The sequence below is a fragment of the Hypanus sabinus genome, unplaced genomic scaffold (assembly GCF_030144855.1).
Source record: "Hypanus sabinus isolate sHypSab1 unplaced genomic scaffold, sHypSab1.hap1 scaffold_983, whole genome shotgun sequence".
NCBI lineage: Eukaryota > Metazoa > Chordata > Chondrichthyes > Myliobatiformes > Dasyatidae > Hypanus > Hypanus sabinus.
The window spans coordinates 32,379-50,046 of NW_026781839.1; the positions used below are offsets into that span (position 1 = coordinate 32,379).

At 45.2% G+C, this 17,668-nt stretch overlaps 1 protein-coding gene and 1 non-coding gene across 2 annotated transcripts in view; one reads left to right on the top strand and one right to left on the bottom strand.

The window, feature by feature from the left end:
- Positions 1-247: 247 nt before the first annotated feature.
- On the bottom strand, positions 248-506 carry LOC132390604 (small Cajal body-specific RNA 2). Its single transcript, XR_009510950.1, has one exon. It is a non-coding gene; the product is annotated as a small Cajal body-specific RNA 2 (non-coding RNA).
- Positions 507-7,322: 6,816 nt separating this feature from the next.
- LOC132390601 (S-antigen protein-like) overlaps positions 7,323-17,668 on the top strand; it is a 109,843-nt gene continuing 99,497 nt past the window's right edge. The window contains exon 1 of the mRNA XM_059963205.1: positions 7,323-7,993. Within this exon, the coding sequence (XP_059819188.1) occupies positions 7,323-7,993 (671 nt within the window). The remainder of the gene's footprint in view (positions 7,994-17,668) is intronic.

Genomic DNA, 17,668 nt, shown 5'->3' on the forward strand with positions numbered 1-17,668 from the left:
ATAATATATGTTAGAGATTATTGACCTCATTAAATCTGATAAATACTGACACAAACTGGAAAGGCTGATAATATGAAATTTATTAAGCCCGGTGGGCTGTGATACTGTTATTCATTGTACTGGAGGCTAAAGATGGACATTATTAAAGTAGTGGTCCTGGACAGTTCCTTCGCTACCGTCCATACGCCTCAACAACACATGTCAGTGAGCAGCTGCTCGACTCGTCCGACCAGGGAGGAGCGGGCCTGCGGATCAGAATCGCCTCGATACTCAGCGGCCGGGCAGAGCCGCAGCCTCGTCTATCTGATCGGTTCATCACACCCGCAGGCCCGGGGCTTGGCCGCCGCCCGCTCACCGCCGGAGCTCACACGCGGCTTCTCATCACGCCGGCCCGGCGCCCGGGATGCCGGCCGATCAAATAAGATCAGTGTAGGGGGCGACGCTCCACTCGCTCTCTCCCACTCACTCACCCACCCTCATTCACTCACTCACCCACTCCCTCACAGCCTCTCCCTCTCCCTCATTCACTCACTCACTCCCTCACAGCCTCTCCCTCTCCGCGTCGCCCGCAAAATGGCCGCTTCCCTGCCGTCCGCTCCTTTTCTGCGTTCTCACCACAACGACGTGCTCGATGGAGGAGGTGCCGCGAAGCGCTGATTTGCTGAACCTCCCGCACTGGCGCCCCCAGCGGTCCCGGAGAGGAAACAATCTTGGCTACTTTTACAAGTATAATTTCAAACACAATTTTGGAGTGAAATTAAAGATCGTTATTTGTAAATAATAAACCCCGGATTCCAGTAAGTTAAAAAACAAGGAAATGGTGAATAATAGATTTTTCAAAGTTCAGATTCCAGGTAAGGAACACTGCAGAGTACTATTAGTCAGACTGTAGTCAACAACTGCAGTCAAGAGAAACCCCTTTGTGATCCCCTCGTCCATTTTTCCCTCCCCACTAATCTCACTCCATATGAGAGGAATGCTAACTCCTCCCTCACCTCCACTCAGGGCCCAAAACAGTCCTTCCAGACGAGACAACACTTCACCTGGAAATCTGCGGGGATTGTCTATTGCATCCGATGCTCCCAATGAGGCTCGTTGTGAATTGAGGGACTGCTTCATCGAACACTTCTGCCCCATCTCCCACAACCAGGACTTCCCAGTGGCCAAACATTTTTCTTCCGATTCCCATTTCAGTTCCGACATGTAGATCCCTGACCTCCTCTTGTACCAAGCTGAGGCTACCCTCAGAGTGGAGGAGCAACACTTTATATTCTTTCTGGGTGCCCTCCAGCCTGATTTCATGAATATGAATTTCCCCTCCCCTTCCCCAATTCCACGTTCTGACTTTTCACTTCTTCTCAACTGCCTACTCTTCTCCCTGGGATCCCCTCCTCCTTCCCTTCCTCCTATTGTCAGATTCTTTCTTCTCCAGCCTTTGACCTCTCCCACCCACCTGGCTTCACCTCACACCTTCCAGCTGGCCTCTTTCCTCTCCCCCTTTCCACCTCAGTCCTGAAACATTGACAGTTTACTGTTTTCCTGACCTGTTGAGTTCCTCCAGCGTTTTGTGCGTGTTGCTTTGCATTTCCGGTGTATGCCGAATTGTAATTCAAGAAGATTCAGCATGATTCTAACTGATCACCTCTCCTTCCTCACTCTCTCAATGCCAGGATTTGAAGGCCAAGATCCAGCCTGTCATTAAAGAACACTTTTACACTGAACATCCAGAGGTCAAGGGTTTGCTGCTAATTTGTCCTCCCTGCAGAAACACCACAATTACGATGCACAAGGAGATGCCAGAAACCATGAAGCAGTCCACACCGGGGTGTGTGAAAAGAGCTGCTTTTAATCAGGGCAGCGATCGAGGTTTAGAAGGCAGAGTCCCACGGCAGTTTTTCTGATTTGAGGAGCGACCAATCAGCAAGCAGCATTGTGTAAAATGAGTTACAGTTTGCTCAGATCCGTGTTCAAAATGTTTAGAAGCAAAGCTTCGAGCCAGTTTACTCTGAGTTGGACAATCCACACACAGACATTCGAGCCAGTTTACTCTGAGTTGGACAATCCACACACAGGCATTCGAGCCAGTTTCTCTCGGACAATCCACACACAGACATTCGAGCCAGTTTCTCTCAGTTGGACAATCCACACACAGACATTCGAGCCAGTTTCTCTCGGACAATCCACACACAGACATTCGAGCCAGTTTCTCTCAGTTGGACAATCCACACACAGACATTCGAGCCAGTTTCTCTCGGACAATCCACACACAGACATTCGAGCCAGTTTCTCTCAGTTGGACAATCCACACACAGACATTCGAGCCAGTTTACTCTGAGTTGGACAATCCACACACAGACATTCGAGCCAGTTTACTCTGAGTTGGACAATCCACACACAGACATTCGAGCCAGTTTACTCTGAGTTGGACAATCCACACACAGACATTCGAGCCAGTTTACTCTGAGTTGGACAAAGTGGATTGGGAAAGTAGGAAGGTACTGGATCTCAGGAGAGGGAGTTTGTAGAATGCCTACTGGGTGGCTTTTTGGAGCAGCTTGTCCATAAGCCCACCAGGGGATCGGCTGTTTTGGATTGGGTGCTGTGTAATGAACCTGAGGCGATTAGGGAGCTAGAGGTAATGGAACCCCTTGGAAGTAGTGATCATAATATGATCGAGTTCGGTTTCAAATTTGAAAAGGAGAAGCTGGTATCAGGTGTATCGATATTTCAGTGGAACAAAGGGAATTACAGTGGTATGAGATAGAGGAACTGGCCCAAGTTGATTGGAAAAGTAAGGTAGATGGAGGGACGGTAGAGCAGAGTTGGATGAAATTCCTGCAAGAAATAAGGAAAGTGCAGGAAAGATATATTCCAAGAAAAAAGAAAATCATGAATGGAAAAATGGCACAAATGTGGCTAATGAGAGAGGTTAAGGTTAAAATAAAAGCAAAAGAGATGGCGTACAAGGAAGCAAAAATTAGTGGGAAAACTGAGGACTGGACGACTTTTAAAAACTTACGGAAGGAAACTAAGAAGGTCATTAGGAAGGAAAAGATGAATTATGAAAGGAAGTTGGCAATTAACATAAAAAAAGGATACTAAGAATTTTAAAAAAATATATGAAGAGTAAAAGAGTGACACGGGTAGATATAGGACCGATTGAAAATGATGCTGGAGAAATTATAATGGGTACCAAAGAGATGGCAGAGGAACTAAATGAGTACTTTGCATCAGTCTTCACAGTGGAAGGCATTAGCAACATACCTGGTTGGAGCCGGAGGTCTCGGGGACTAGAATTAGGTACTGTCAAGATTACGAGAGAGAAAGTGCTTGGGAAGCTAAATGGACTAAGGATAGATAAGTCTCCTGGACCGGATGAGGTGCACCCACGGGTTCTGAAGGATGTGGCTTTGGAGGTTGTGGAGGCTTTGGAAATGAGCTTCCAGGAATCAGTAGATTCCGGCATGGTTCCGAAGGACTGGAAGGTCGCAAATGTAATTCCACTGTTTAAGAAAGGAGGGAGGCAGCAAAAAGAAAATTACAGACCTATTAGACTGACATTGGTAGTTGGAAAGTTATTGGAGTTGATCCTCAAGGACAAGATTATGAAATACCTCAAGGTGTATGACAAGATAGGCCCAAGCCAGCATAGTTTCATGGGGGAAGATCCTGCCTCACCAACCTATTGGAATTTTTTGAGGTAATCTCAAATAAGATTGACAAGGGAGAGGCTGTGGATGTTGTGTATTTGGATTTTCAAAAGGTCTTTGATAAGGTGCCGCATAAGAGGCTGCTTAATAAGATGAGAGCCCATGGAATTACAGGAAAGATATTGGAATGGGTGGAGCATTGGCTCATAGGCAGAAAGCAAAGGGTGGGAATAAAGGGACCCTATTCTGGTTGGTTGCCAGTTACTAGTGGTGTTCCGCAGGGGTCGGTGTTGGGGCCGCTTCTTTTTACACTGTATATCGATGATTTAGATTATGGATTAAATGGTTTTGTGGCTAAGTTTGTGGATGACACCAAGATAGGTGGAGGAGCGGGAAGTGTTGAAGAAATGGAAAGGTTGCAGAGACTTGGTCAGTTTAGGAGAGTGGGCAAAGAAATAACAGATGAGATACAATATTGAGAATTGTACGGTTGTACGTTTTGGAAGAAGAAATAATCGGGCAGATTATTATTTAGATGGGGAAAAAATTCAAAAATCGGTAGTGCAAAGGGACTTGGGGGTCCTCATGCAGGATACCCTAAAGGTTAACCACCAGGTTGGATCAGCAGTAAGGAAAGTGAATGCTATGTTGGCATTCATTTCAAGAGGAACACCTCAGGGAGGTGTTGATGAGGCTGTATGGGGCACTGGTGAGACCTCATTTGGAATACTGTGTGCAGTTTTGGACCCCCTTTCTTAGAAGGGATGTACTGATGTTGGAGAGAGTTCAGAGAAGATTCACGAGGATGATTCCTAGAATACAGGGACTAACGTATGAGGAGCGTTTATCGACTCTTGGACCGTATTCATTAGAGTATAGAAGAATGAGAGGGGATCTCACAGAAACATTTCGAATGTTGAAAGGGTTGGACAGAGTAGATGTGGAAAGGCTGTTTCCCTTGGCGGGTGAGTCCAGGACAAGAAGCCACAGTCTTAGAATTAGAGGGTATCCATTTAAAACAGAGATGAGGAGAAATTTTTTTAGCCAGAGGGTCATGGATTTATGGAATTCGTTGCCACATACAGCTGTGGAGGCCCGATCATTGAGGGTGTTTGAGGAGGAGATTGACAAGTATCTGATTAGTCAGGGCATCAAGGGTTATGGGAAAAAAGCTGGAAATTGGAACTAGACGGGAGAATAGTTTAGCTCATGGTGGAGTGGCGGAGCAGACTCGATGGGCTGAATGGCCTACTTCTGTTCCTTTGTCTTGTGATCGTGTGATCTTTACAGGAGACGCCGGGAAGAGGTATGTCAAGGTGGGAATTGGTGGGTTTATAGAAATTATCAGTAGACAGCTGGTGGAGTGATGGAGACAGAGAGATCGTGGAAGGGGAGAGTGGTGTCAGATGAATTCAAAGGCAGGGTAGAAGTTGGAGGCGAAGTTGATGAACTTGAGGAGCTCAGCATTAAGCAGCACCAATGCAGACGCCAATGTAGCATGGAAAGAGTTGGGAGCATTACTGGGGAAGGTTTGGCACATGGACTGTTCCATGTAGGCATCGAAAAGATGGGCATAGCTGGGCCCATGGCTATTCCTTGAGATTGGAGAAAGAGGGAGGAACTGAAAGAAAAATAGCTAAGGGTAAGAACCAACTGCACTAACAGAGGAGAGTGGTGCTGGAGGGGAGCTGGTCAGGTCTGCTGCTGAGAAAGAAGCAGGCAGCTTTAAAGGCTTATTGACATGGGATAGAAGTATGTAGGGACTGGACATCCATGGTGAAATTTAAGCAATCAGGGCCAGGGAACTGAAAGTTTTTGAGGAGATCAAGAACATGTGAAGTGTTGTAGATAAAGGGAGGAAGGGACTGAACCAGAATGTAGTCACGGTATGTGGACACCACTTTCTGCTGGTCAAAGTGACAGCAAGGGAGGAAGTGACCCACAGGTTCAGGAGTGAGGGTCAAAAAGGAGCATTTTCCAGCAGCCCAGTCAAACAGTGAATCCTTATCAAGGGCAAATAAAAATAAGCTATGGGCAAGTGTTGTGGCCATTGTGTGAGTAGACTAGTGTTAGAGTGGGGAGGCCTTATCTCATCAGTCTTCAGTGAGAACAGGCGTGGGTGAGGTACGTATCTGGTATGTTTCTTCTTTATTCTTCCTCTGTTAGTACATACAGCAGGCTCCGTGTTGTGTGTGATGTGGGAATTCTGCCTCCCAGATAACCACATCTGCACCAGGTGCTTCCAGCTGCAGCTCCTTAGACAATGTGTTAAGGAACTGGGGCTGTAGATTGATAACCTTCAGCTAATATGAGAAACGTGGAGTGATAGATAGGAGCTACGGGTAGATCGGGGCAGGTACCTGGGCAACTGTCAGGAGAGGGAAAGGAAATGGGCAGCCAGTGCAGAGTGTCTCCATGGCAGTTCCCCTCAATAATACTTATACCGTTTTGGATATGGGGGGGGGGGGTGGGGACCTATCAGGAACTAGCCACAGTGACCAGGTCTCTGGTGCTGTGGCTCAGAAGGGAAAAGCAGGGAGAAGAGGACTGCAGTAGTGATAGGACATTCCACAGGCAGTGGTGTAGACATGAGATTCTGTGGACACAGAAGAGGCACCCGGATGGCATGTTGCCTCCCAGGTCTCAGGGTCAACGACGTCTTGGATCGGGTACGTGGCATTCTAAAGGGAGAGGGTGAGCAGCCAGAAGTCTTGGTACATATTGGCACCATTGACATAGATAGGAAAAGGAGGTTGTCCTGAAGAGTGTACATAGGGAGCTAGGTACAAAGCTGGAAAGCAGGACATCCAGGGTAGTCACCTCTGGATTGTTGCCCGTGTTGTGTGCCAGCAAGGGTAAGAACAGGATCATTTAGCAGAGGAATGTGTGGCTGAGGAATTGGTGCAGGGGGCAGGGTTTCAGATTTCTGGATCATTGGGATCTCTTCTGGAGAAGGTATGACTTGTGGAAAAGGAGTGGGTTACACCTGAAGCCCATGGGGAGCAATATCTTTGTGGGCAAGTTTGCTAGAGCAGCTAGGAAGGGTTTAAAGTAATTTTGCAGGGGGATGGGAAACTGAGTGATAGGGCTCTGGTTGGGGCAGTTAGTACGCAAGCAGAGGCAATGTGTAGTGAGACTGTGAGGAAGGACAGGCAACACGGGTGAGTTACAGTGCAGCAGAGGGACAAAACTGAAAAGGGTGACAAATACAAAGTAAATTTATTACAAAGTACATATATGTCACCATGTACAACCCTGAGATTCGTTTTCTTGTGGGCATACTCAAATTTATAGAGTAATAACTACAATAGTAACAATGAAAGATCATCCAACTAGGGAGTTCAACCAGTGTGCTGGACACAATAAACTCAGCAAGTCCAAAAAGAGGAAAAATAATAATAAATAAATAAGCAATAAATATCAAAAATATGAGATGAGGAGTCCTTGAAAGTGAGTCCATAGGTTGTGGGAACATTTCAATAATAAGGCAAGTGAAGTTATCCCCTGTGGTTCAGGAGCCCTATAGTTGAGGATAAACTGGTGGTGTGAGTCCTGAGGCTCTTCTACCTTCTTTCCAATGGCAGTAGCATGAAGAGAGCATGGTCTGTGTGGTGGAGGTCCCTGATGATGGACACTGTTTCCCTGTGACTGTCTTTCATGTAAATGTGCTCAATGGTTGGGAGGACTTTACCAGGGCCCGGGTCCAATGAGCATATGGAAGTGACGGGGCCCGGGTCCAATGAGCGTATTGAAGTGACGGGGCCCGGGTCCAATGAGCGTATGGAAGTGACGGGGCCCGGGTCCAATGAGCGTATTGAAGTGACGGGGCCTGGGTCCAATGAGCGTATGGAAGTGACGGGGCCCGGGTCCAATGAGCGTATGGAAGTGACGGGGCCTGGGTCCAATGAGCGTATGGAAGTGACGGGGCTTGGGTCCAATGAGCGTATGGAAGTGACGGGGCTCGGGTCCAATGAGCATATTGAAGTGACGGGGCCCGGGTCCAATAAGCGTATTGAAGTGATGGGGCTCGGGTCCAATGAGCGTATTGAAGTGAGGGGGCCCGGGTCCAATGAGCATATTGAAGTGACGGGGCCCGGGTCCAACGAGCGTATTGAAGTGATGGGGCCCGAGTCCAATGAGTGTATGGAAGTGACGGGGCTCGGGTCCAATGAGCGTATTGAAGTGACGGGGCCTGGGTCCAATGAGCATATTGAAGTGGCGAGGCCCAGGTCCAACGAGCGTATCGAAGTGGCGAGGCCCGGGTCCAACGAGCGTATTGAAGTGGCGAGGCCCGGGTCCAATGAGCGTATTGAAGTGGCGAGGCCCGGGTCCAATGAGCCCAGGTTTAGACAGTGTAAGCATTGGGCCAAATTGAAGAGGCGAGGGTGTTCAGGCTGGAGGCAGGGGATGCTGCTCTGCGATTTACTTGTCTCTGCACCGAGTCTCTGCACTCTCCAACTGAAGTTCAGAACCCTATTTGCTCACTTTTATTGTTGGCATGATTTGTTTTCATTTCTGTACGTTGGGTATTCAGCGGTCTTTTGTTTTAATGGATTCTATTCGGGTGTCTTCGTTTTGTGGCTGATGAAACTCAAGGTTGTATAAAATATACATAGTTTGATAATAAATGGACTTTGAACTTTGAGTCCTTCTTGTATTTATGAAAAACGCCGAACTTAAATTTTCCGCCAGCAGCAAACCAAAAATAACGTCAGCCAGCTGTCAACCTGAAAAATAAAACTATTTCACTGAACAATGAAAAAATATGAATATACATAAAATAATAGGCAATTAAAATATTTAACATACTTGGTTAATGGGATTTCTGCTCCTGGACCTCAGCGCACAGCGTCTGCACATCAGGGCTGTATGACGTCACCTTCATCTTTACACAGGATCACAAGCTGTCATCTGTGAGGCTTGTTGGGCCTAGAACAGGGCCTCCAAAATAATAACACCTAGGAACCTCTCCTGCTTTGATCACTCAATGAGGACTGACTTATGGACCTCTGGTTTGCTTCTCATGAAGTCTATAATCAGCTTCTTGGTCTTGCTGACAGGACTGAAAGTGTTATATTTGTTATAATCTCTCTCCTTTCAGTTAGTCCTGACGAAGGGTCTCGGCCCGAAACGTCGACAGCGCTTCTCCCTATAGATGCTGCCAGGCCTGCTGTGTTCCACCAGCATTTTGTGTGTGGTGTTATATTTGATATATTTTATATCAGTAGATGGAATAAGTTAGATGATCTTGTAGCGAAGTTAGAGATTGGCAGGCATGACATTGATGTTATGAGCATCACTGAGTTGTGGTTGAAAGAAACATAAAACTCTATCCAGGAGTCTCTTAAAAGACCCTATCGTATCCACCTCCACCACCATTGCCAGCAGCTTATTCCACACACTCCCCACTCTCTGCATAAAAAACTTACCCCTGACATCTCCTCTGTATCTAATTCCAAGCAGCTTAAAACTGTGCCCTCTCATGCTAGCTGTTTCAGTCCTTGAAGATTATAGTTGGGAGCTTAACATCCAAGAATATGTATTGTATCAAAAGGACAGGCAGGTAGGCATATGGGGTGGTGTGGTGTGGCTCTGTCAGTAACAAATGAAATCAAATCTTTAGAAAGTGGTGATACAGGATTGGAGGATGTAGAATTGTTGTGGGTAGAGTTAAGGAACTGCAAGGGTAAAAAGACTGTGATGGGAGTTATATACAGGCCTCTGAAAGGTACCAGGATGTGGGCTACAAATTACAATGGGAGATAGTTATAAAAATAGCATGTTATAGCAATGTTATGGTAGTCACAGTGGGGAGGGGGTGGTTTCGATATGCAGGTAGATTGGGAAAATCAGATTGGTGTTGATTTTGGATCCCAAGAAAAAAAATTTGGAGATTGCTTAGGAGGTTTTTTAGAGCAGTTTGTGGATAAGCCCACTAGATGATCAGCTATTCTGGATAGGGCGTTGTGTAATGAACCAGAGTTGATTAGGGAGCTTAAGGTAAAGGAATCTTTAGGAGACAGTGAACAAAATATGATAGAATTCACCCTGCAACTTGAGAGGGAGAAGCTGAAGTCAAATGTATCAGTATGACAGTGGAGGGAAGAACTGACCAAAATTAAAGGATGGCACTAGCACGTACAGCAGCAAAGCAGCAATGGCTGGAGTTTCTGCAAGCAACTTTGAAGGCATATGGTAGATACATCCTAATGAAGAAAAAGTATTCTAAAGGCAGGAAGATGCAACCATGGCTGACAAGGGAAGTCAAAGTGAACATAAAATCAAAAGAGTGGTGGATGGCTGTATGATGATGATGACTCCTGGTGATGATGATGTATGATGATGATGACTCCTGGTGATGATGATGTATGATGATGATGACTCCTGGTGATGTGACCACTGACGCCAGGCAGACAAGAGTATTGACAATGGCTGGGGTCACCCATCTTGTAAAGACACTGCCCAGAAGAAGGCAATGGCAAACCACTTCTGTAGAAAAAATTTGTCAAGAACAACCCTGGTCAAAGACCATGATCAGTCACATTATATGACATGGCACAATAGTTTCAATATAATTATGGAGAAGAATAGGACTGGACCCAGGGTTGAGATTTTTGATTGGAGAAAGGCTAACTTTGAGGAGATGCGAAAGGATTTAGGAGTGGATTGGGACAATTTGTTTTATGGGAAGGATGTAATAGAGAAATGGAGGTCATTTAAAGGTGAAACTTTGAGGGTACAGAATCTTTATGTTCCTGTTAGGTTGAAAGGAAAGGTTAAAAGTTTGAGAGAGCCATGGTTTTCAAGGTATATTGGAAACTTGGTTCGGAAAAAGAGAGAGATCTACAATAAATATAGGCAGCATGGAGTAAATGAGGTGCTTGAGGAATATAAAGAATGTAAAAAGAATCTTAAGAAAGAAATTAGAAAAGCTAAAAGAAGATATGAGGTTGCTTTGGCAAGTAAGGTGAAAATAAATCCAAAGGGTTTCTACAGTTATATTAATAGCAAAAGGATAGTGAGGGATAAAATTGGTCCCTTAGAGAATCAGAGTGGACAGCTATGTGTGGAGCCAAAAGAGATGGGGGAGATTTTGAACAATTTCTTTTCTTTGGTATTCACTAAGGAGAAGGATATTGAATTGCATAAGGTAAGGGAAACAAGTAGGGTAGTTTTGGAAACTATGATGATTGAAGAAGAGGAAGTACTGGTGCTTTTAAAGAATATGAAAGTGGTTAAGTCTCCAGATCCTGACAGGATATTCCCTAGGACCTTGAGGGAAGATAGTGTAGAAATAGCAAGGGCTCTGACAGAAATATTTCAAATGTCATTAGAAACAGGGATGATGCCGGAGGATTGGCGTATTGCTCATGTGGTTCCATTGTTTAAAAAGGGTTCTAAGAGTAAACCTAGCAATTATAGGCCTGTCAGTTTGACATCAGTGGTGGATAAATTAATGGAAAATATTCTTAGAGATGGTATATATAATTATCTGGATAGACAGGGTCTGATTAGGAACAGTCAACATGGATTTGTGCGTGGAAGGTCATGTTTGACAAATCTAACTGAATTTTTTGAAGAGGTTATGAGGAAAGTTGACAAGGGTAAGGCAGTGGACGTTGTCTATATGGGCTTCAGTAAGGCCTTTGACAAGGTTCTGCACGGAAGGTTAGTTAGGAAGGTACAATCGTTAGGTATTAATATTGAAGTAGTAAAATGGATTCAACAGTGGCTGGATGGGAGATGCCAGAGAGTAGTGGTGGATAACTGTTTGTCAGGTTGGAGGCCAATGACTAGTGGTGTGCCTCAGGGATCTGTACTGGGTCCAATGTTGTTTGTCAGATACATTAATGATCTGGATGATGGGGTGGTAAATTGGATTAGTAAGTATGCAGATGATACTAAAGTAGGTGGTGTTGTGTATAATGAAGTAGGTTTTTGAAGCCTGCAGAGAGATTTAGGCCAGTTAGAACAGTGGACTGAACGATGGCAGATGGAGTTTAATGCTGATAAGTGTGAGGTGCTACATTTTGGTAGGACTAATCAAAATAGGACATACATGGTAAATGGTAGGGCATTGAGGAATGCAGTAGAACAGAGTGATCTAGGAATAATGGTGCATAGTTCCCTGAAGGTGGAATCTCATGTGGATTGGGTGGTGAAGAAAGCTTTTGGTATGCTGGCCTTTATAAATAAGAGCATTGAGTATAGGAGTTTGGATGTAATGTTAAAATTGTACAAGACATTGGTGAGGTCAAATTTGGAGTATTGCGTACAGTTCTGGTCACCGAATTCTAGGAAAGATATCAACAAAATAGAGAGAGTACAGAGAAGATTTACTAGGATGTTACCTGGGTTTCAGCACCTAAGTTACAGAGAAAGGTTGCACAAGTTAGGTCTTTATTCTTTGGAGCGTAGAAGGTTGAGGGGGGACTTGATGGAGGTATTTAAAATTATGTCGGGGATAGATAGAGTTGACATGGAGAAGCTTTTTCCCTTGAGAGTAGGGGAGATTCAAACAAGAGGACATGAGTTGAGAGTTAGGGGGGCAAAAGTTTAGGGGTAACATGAGGGGGAACTTCTTTACTCAGAAAGTGGTAGCTGTGTCGAAGGAGCTTCCAGTAGAAGTGGTAGGGGCAGGTTCGGTAATGTCATTTAAAAAAAATTGGATAGGTCAATGGAAAGGAAAGGAATGGAGGGTTAGGGGCTGAGTGCAGGTAAGTGGGACTAGGTGAGAGTAAGCATTTGGCATGGACGAGAAGGGCCGGGATGGCCTGTTTCCATGCTGTAATTGTTATATGGTTATATGCAGAAAGATTAAAAGAGAGGTGAAAGTAGTAATCGGAGGTAGTAATGGGGGACAAGGAAATAGCAGACCAACTGAATAAGTATTTTGCATTAGTGGAAGACACTCGCAGCATGCTGGAAGCCTGAGAGAGAAGGGGGCAGAGGTGAGGGCAGTGGCTGTTACTAAGGAGAAGGTGACGGGAAAGCTGAAAGGTGTGAAGGTAGATAGATCACCTGGACCAGATAGACTACATCCCAGAGTTCTGAAGGTAGATAAGTTACTTGGACCAGATGGACTACATCCCAGAGTTCAGAAGGTAGATAAGTCGCCTGCACCACATGGACTACATCCAGAGTTCAGAAGGTAGATAAGTTACTTGGACCAGATGGACTACATCTCAGAGTCCTGAAGGTAGATAAGTCACTTGGACAAGATGGACTACATCCCAGATTTCTGAAGGTTGATGTCATTTGGACCAGATGGACTAGATCCCAGAGTTCTGAAGGAAGATAAGTCTCTTGGACCAGATGGACTACATCCCAGAGTCCTGAAGGTAAATATGTCACTCGGACCAGATGGACTACATCCCAAAGTTCTGAGGGGAGATAAGTCACTTGAACCAGATAGACTACATCCCAGAGTTCTGAAGGTGGATAAGTCATTTGGACCAGGTGGACTAGATCCCAGAGTTCTTAAGATAGATAAGTCAATTGAACCAGATGGACTACATCACAGAGTTCTGAAGGGAGATAAGTAATTGGACCAGATGGACTAGATCCCAGAGTTCTGAAGGTAGATAAGTCACGAGCACCACATGGACTACATCCCAGAGTTCTGAAGGTAGATAAGTCACCTGGACCAGATGGACGACATCCCAGAGTTCTGAAGGTAGATAAGTCACCTGGACCAGTTGGACTACATCCCAGAGTTCTGAAGGTAGATGAGACACTTGGACCAGAAGGACTACATCCCAGAGTTCTGAAGGCAAATACGTCACATGGACCAGATGGACTACATCTCAGAGTCCTGAAGGTAGATAAGTCACTTGGACCAGATAGACTACATCCCAGATTTCTGAAGGTTGATAAGTCATTTGGACCAGATGGAGTCCACCCAGAGTTCTGAAGGTAGATTAGTCATTGGACCAGATGGACTACATCCCAGAGTTCAGAAGATAGATAAGTCACTGGACCAGATGGACTACATCCCAGAGCTCTGAAGGAAGATAAGTCAACTGGACCAGATGGACTACATCTCAGACTGCTGAAGGTAGATAAGTCATTGGACCTGATGGACGACATCCCACAGTTCTGAAGATAGATAACTCACCTGGAGAAGCTGGAATAGATCCCAGATATCTGAAGGTGGATAAGTAACCTGGACCAGATGGACTACATCCCAGAGATCTGAAGGTAGATAAGTCATTGGAACAGATGAACCACCTCCCAGAGTTATGAAGGTAGATAAGTCATTGGTCCAGATGGACTACATCCCAGAGTTCTGAAGATAGATAAGTCGATGGACCGGATAGTCCACATCCCAGAGTTCTAAAGGTAGATAAATCAGTCGACCCGATGGACTACATCCCAGAGTTCTGAATGTAGATAAGTCAACTGGACCAGATGGACTACATCTTAGACTTCTGAAGGTAGATAAGTCACTTGGACCAGAGGGACTACATCCCACAGTTCTGAAGATAGATAACTCACCTGGAGAAGCTGGACTAGAGCCCAGATATTTGAAGGTAGATAAGTAACCTGGACCAGCTAGACTACATCCCAGATTTCTGAAGGTGGATAAGTCATTTGGACCAGATGGACTACATCCCAGAGTTCAGAAGGTAGATAAGACACCTGGACCAGATGGACTACATCCCAGAGATCTGAAGGTAGATAAGTCATTGGATCAGATGGACTACCTCACAGAGTTATGAAGGTAGATAAGTCATTGGTCCAGTTGGACTACATCCCAGAGTTCTGAAGATAGATAAGTCATTGGACCAGATGGACTACATCCCAGAGTTCTGAAGGTAGATAAGTCAATGGACCAGATGGTCCACATCCCAGAGATCTGAAGGTAGATAAGACACCTGGACCAGATGGAATACATCCCAGAATTCTGAAGGTAGAGAAGTCGCTTGGACCGGATGCTCCACATCCCAGAGTTCTTAAGGTAGATAAGTCACTTGGACCAGATGGACTATATCCCAGAGATCTGAAGGTAGATAAGTCATTGGACTAGATGGACTACATCCCAGAGCTCTGAAGGTAGATATGTTACTTGGACCAGATGGACTACATCCCAGAATCATGAAAGTAGATAAGTCACTTGGACCAGATGGATTACATCCCAGAGTTCTGAAGGGAGATAAGTCACTTGAACCAGATAGACTAAATCCCAGAGTTCTGAAGGTGGGTAAGTCACTGGGACCAGATGGACTACATCACTGAGTTCTGAAGTAGATGTCATTGGACCAGATGGACTTCATCCCAGTGATCTGAAGGTGGATGTCATTTGGACCAGATAGACTAGATCCCAGAGTTCTGAAGGTGGATATGTTACCTGTACCACATGGACTACATCTCAGAGTTCTGAAGGGAGATAAGTCACTTGAACCAGATGGACTACATCCCAGAGTTCTGAAGGTGGATAAGTCACTGGGACCAGATGGACTACATCCCAGAGTCCTGAAGGTAGATAAGTCACTTGAACCAGATGGACTACATCCCAGAGTTCTGAAGGGAGATAAGACACTTGGAGCAGATAGACTACATCCCAGATTTCTGAAGGTGGATAAGTCATTTGGACCAGATGGACTAGATCCCAGAGTTCTGAAGGAAGATAAGTCAGTTGGACCAGATGGACTCCACACAGAGTTCTGAAGGAAGATAAGTAATTGGACCAGATGGACTACATCCCAGAGTTCAGAAGGTAGATAAGTCATTGGACCTGATGGACTACATCCCAGAGTTCTGAAGGTCGATAAGTTACTTGGACCAGATGGACTACATCTCAGAGTCCTGATGGTAGATAAGTCACCTGGACCAGATGGACTACATCCCAGTTCTGAAGGGAGATACGACAATTGGACCAGATAGACTACATCCCAGATTTCTGAAGGTGGATAAGTCATTTGGACCAGATGGACTATATCTCAGACTTCTGAAGGTAGATAAGTCACTTGAACCAGATGGACTACATCCCAGAGTTCTGAAGGTAGATAAGCCATTGGACCAGATGGACTACATCCCAGAGTTCTGAAGGTAGATAAGTCATTGGAACAGATGGACTACCTCACAGAATTATGAAGGTAGATAAGTCATTGGCCCAGATGGACTACATCCCAGAGTTCTGAAGGTAGATAAGTCATTGGACCAGATGGACTACATCCCAGAGTTCTGAAGGTAGATAAGCCATTGGACCAGATGGACTACATCCCAGAGTTCTGAAGGTAGATAAGTCAATGGACCAGATGGAATACATCCCAGAATTCTGAAGGTAGAGAATTCGCTTGGACCGGATGCTCCACATCCCAGAGTTCTTAAGGTAGATAAGTCACTTGGACCAGATGGACTACATCCCAGAGTTCTGAAAGTAGATATGTTACTTGGACCAGATGGACTACATCCCAGAGTCATGAAGGTAGATAAGTCACTTGGACCAGATCGATTACATCCCAGAGTTCTGAAGGGAGATAAGTCACTTGAACCAGATAGACTACATCCCAGAGTTTTGAAGATGGATAAGTCACTTGGACCAGGTGGACTACATCACTGAGTTCTGAAGTAGATGTCACTGGACCAGAAGGACTTCATCCCAGAGATCTGAAGGTGGATAAGTCATTTGGACCAGATAGACTTCATCCCAGAGTTCTGAAGGAAGATAAGCAATTGGACCAGATGGATTACATCCCAGAGTTCAGAAGGTAGATAAGTCATTGGACTAGATGGACTACATCCGAGATTTCTGAAGGTAGCTAAGTCACATGGACCAGATTGACTACATCCCAGAGTTCAGAAGGTAGAGAAGTTACTCAGACCAGATGGTCCACATCACAGAGTTCTGAAGGTAGATAAGTCAATGGACCAGATGGACTACATCAGAGACTTATGAAGGTAGATATGTTACTTGGACCAGATGGACTACATCCCAGAGTCATGATGGTAGATACGTCACTTGACCAGATTGACTACATCCCAGAGATCTGAAGGGAGGTAAGTCACTTGAACCAGATAGTCTACATCCCAGAGTTCTGATGGTGGATAAGTCACTGGGACCAGATGGACTACATCCCAGAGTTCAGAAGGTAGATAAGTTAATTGGACCAGATGGATTACATCTCAGAGCCCTGAAGGTAGATAAGTCACTTGAACCAGATGGACTACATCCCAGAGTTCTGAAGGGAGATAAGACACTTGAGGCAGATAGACTACATCCCAGATTTCTGAAGGTGGATAACTCATTTGGACCAGATGGACTAGATCCCGGAGTTCTGAAGGAAGATAAGCAATTGGACCAGATGGACTACATCCCAGAGTTCAGAAGGTACATAAGTTACTTGGACCAGATGGACTACATCTCAGAGTCCTGAAGGTAGATAAGTCACCTGCACCAGATGGACTACATCCCAGAGTTCTGAAGGTGGATAAGTCACTTGGACCAGAGGGACTACATCCCACAGTTCTGAAGGTAGATAAGTCATTGTACCAGATGGACTACATCCCAGATTTCTGAAGGTAGATAAGTCAATGGACCAGATGGTCCACACCCCAGAGTTCTGAAGGTAGATAAGACACCTGGACCAGATGGAATACATCCCAGAATTCTGAAGGTAGAGAAGTCGCTTGGGCCGGATGCTCCACATCCCAGAGTTCTTAAGGTAGATAAGTCACTTGGACCAGATGGACTATATCCCAGAGTTCTGAAGGTAGATAAGTCATTGGACCAGATGGACTACATCCCGGAGGTCAGAAGGTAGAGAAGTTACTCGGACCAGATGGTCCATATCCCAGAGTTCTGAAGGTAGATAAGTCAATGGACCAGATGGACTACATCCGAGATTTATGAAGGTAGATAAGGCAACTGGACCAGATGGACTACATCCCAGAATTCTGAAGGTAGATATGTTACTTGGACCAGATGGACTACATCCCAGCGTTCTGAAGGGAGGTAAGTCACTTGAACCAGATAGACTAAATCCCAGAGTTCTGAAGATGGATAAGTCACTGGG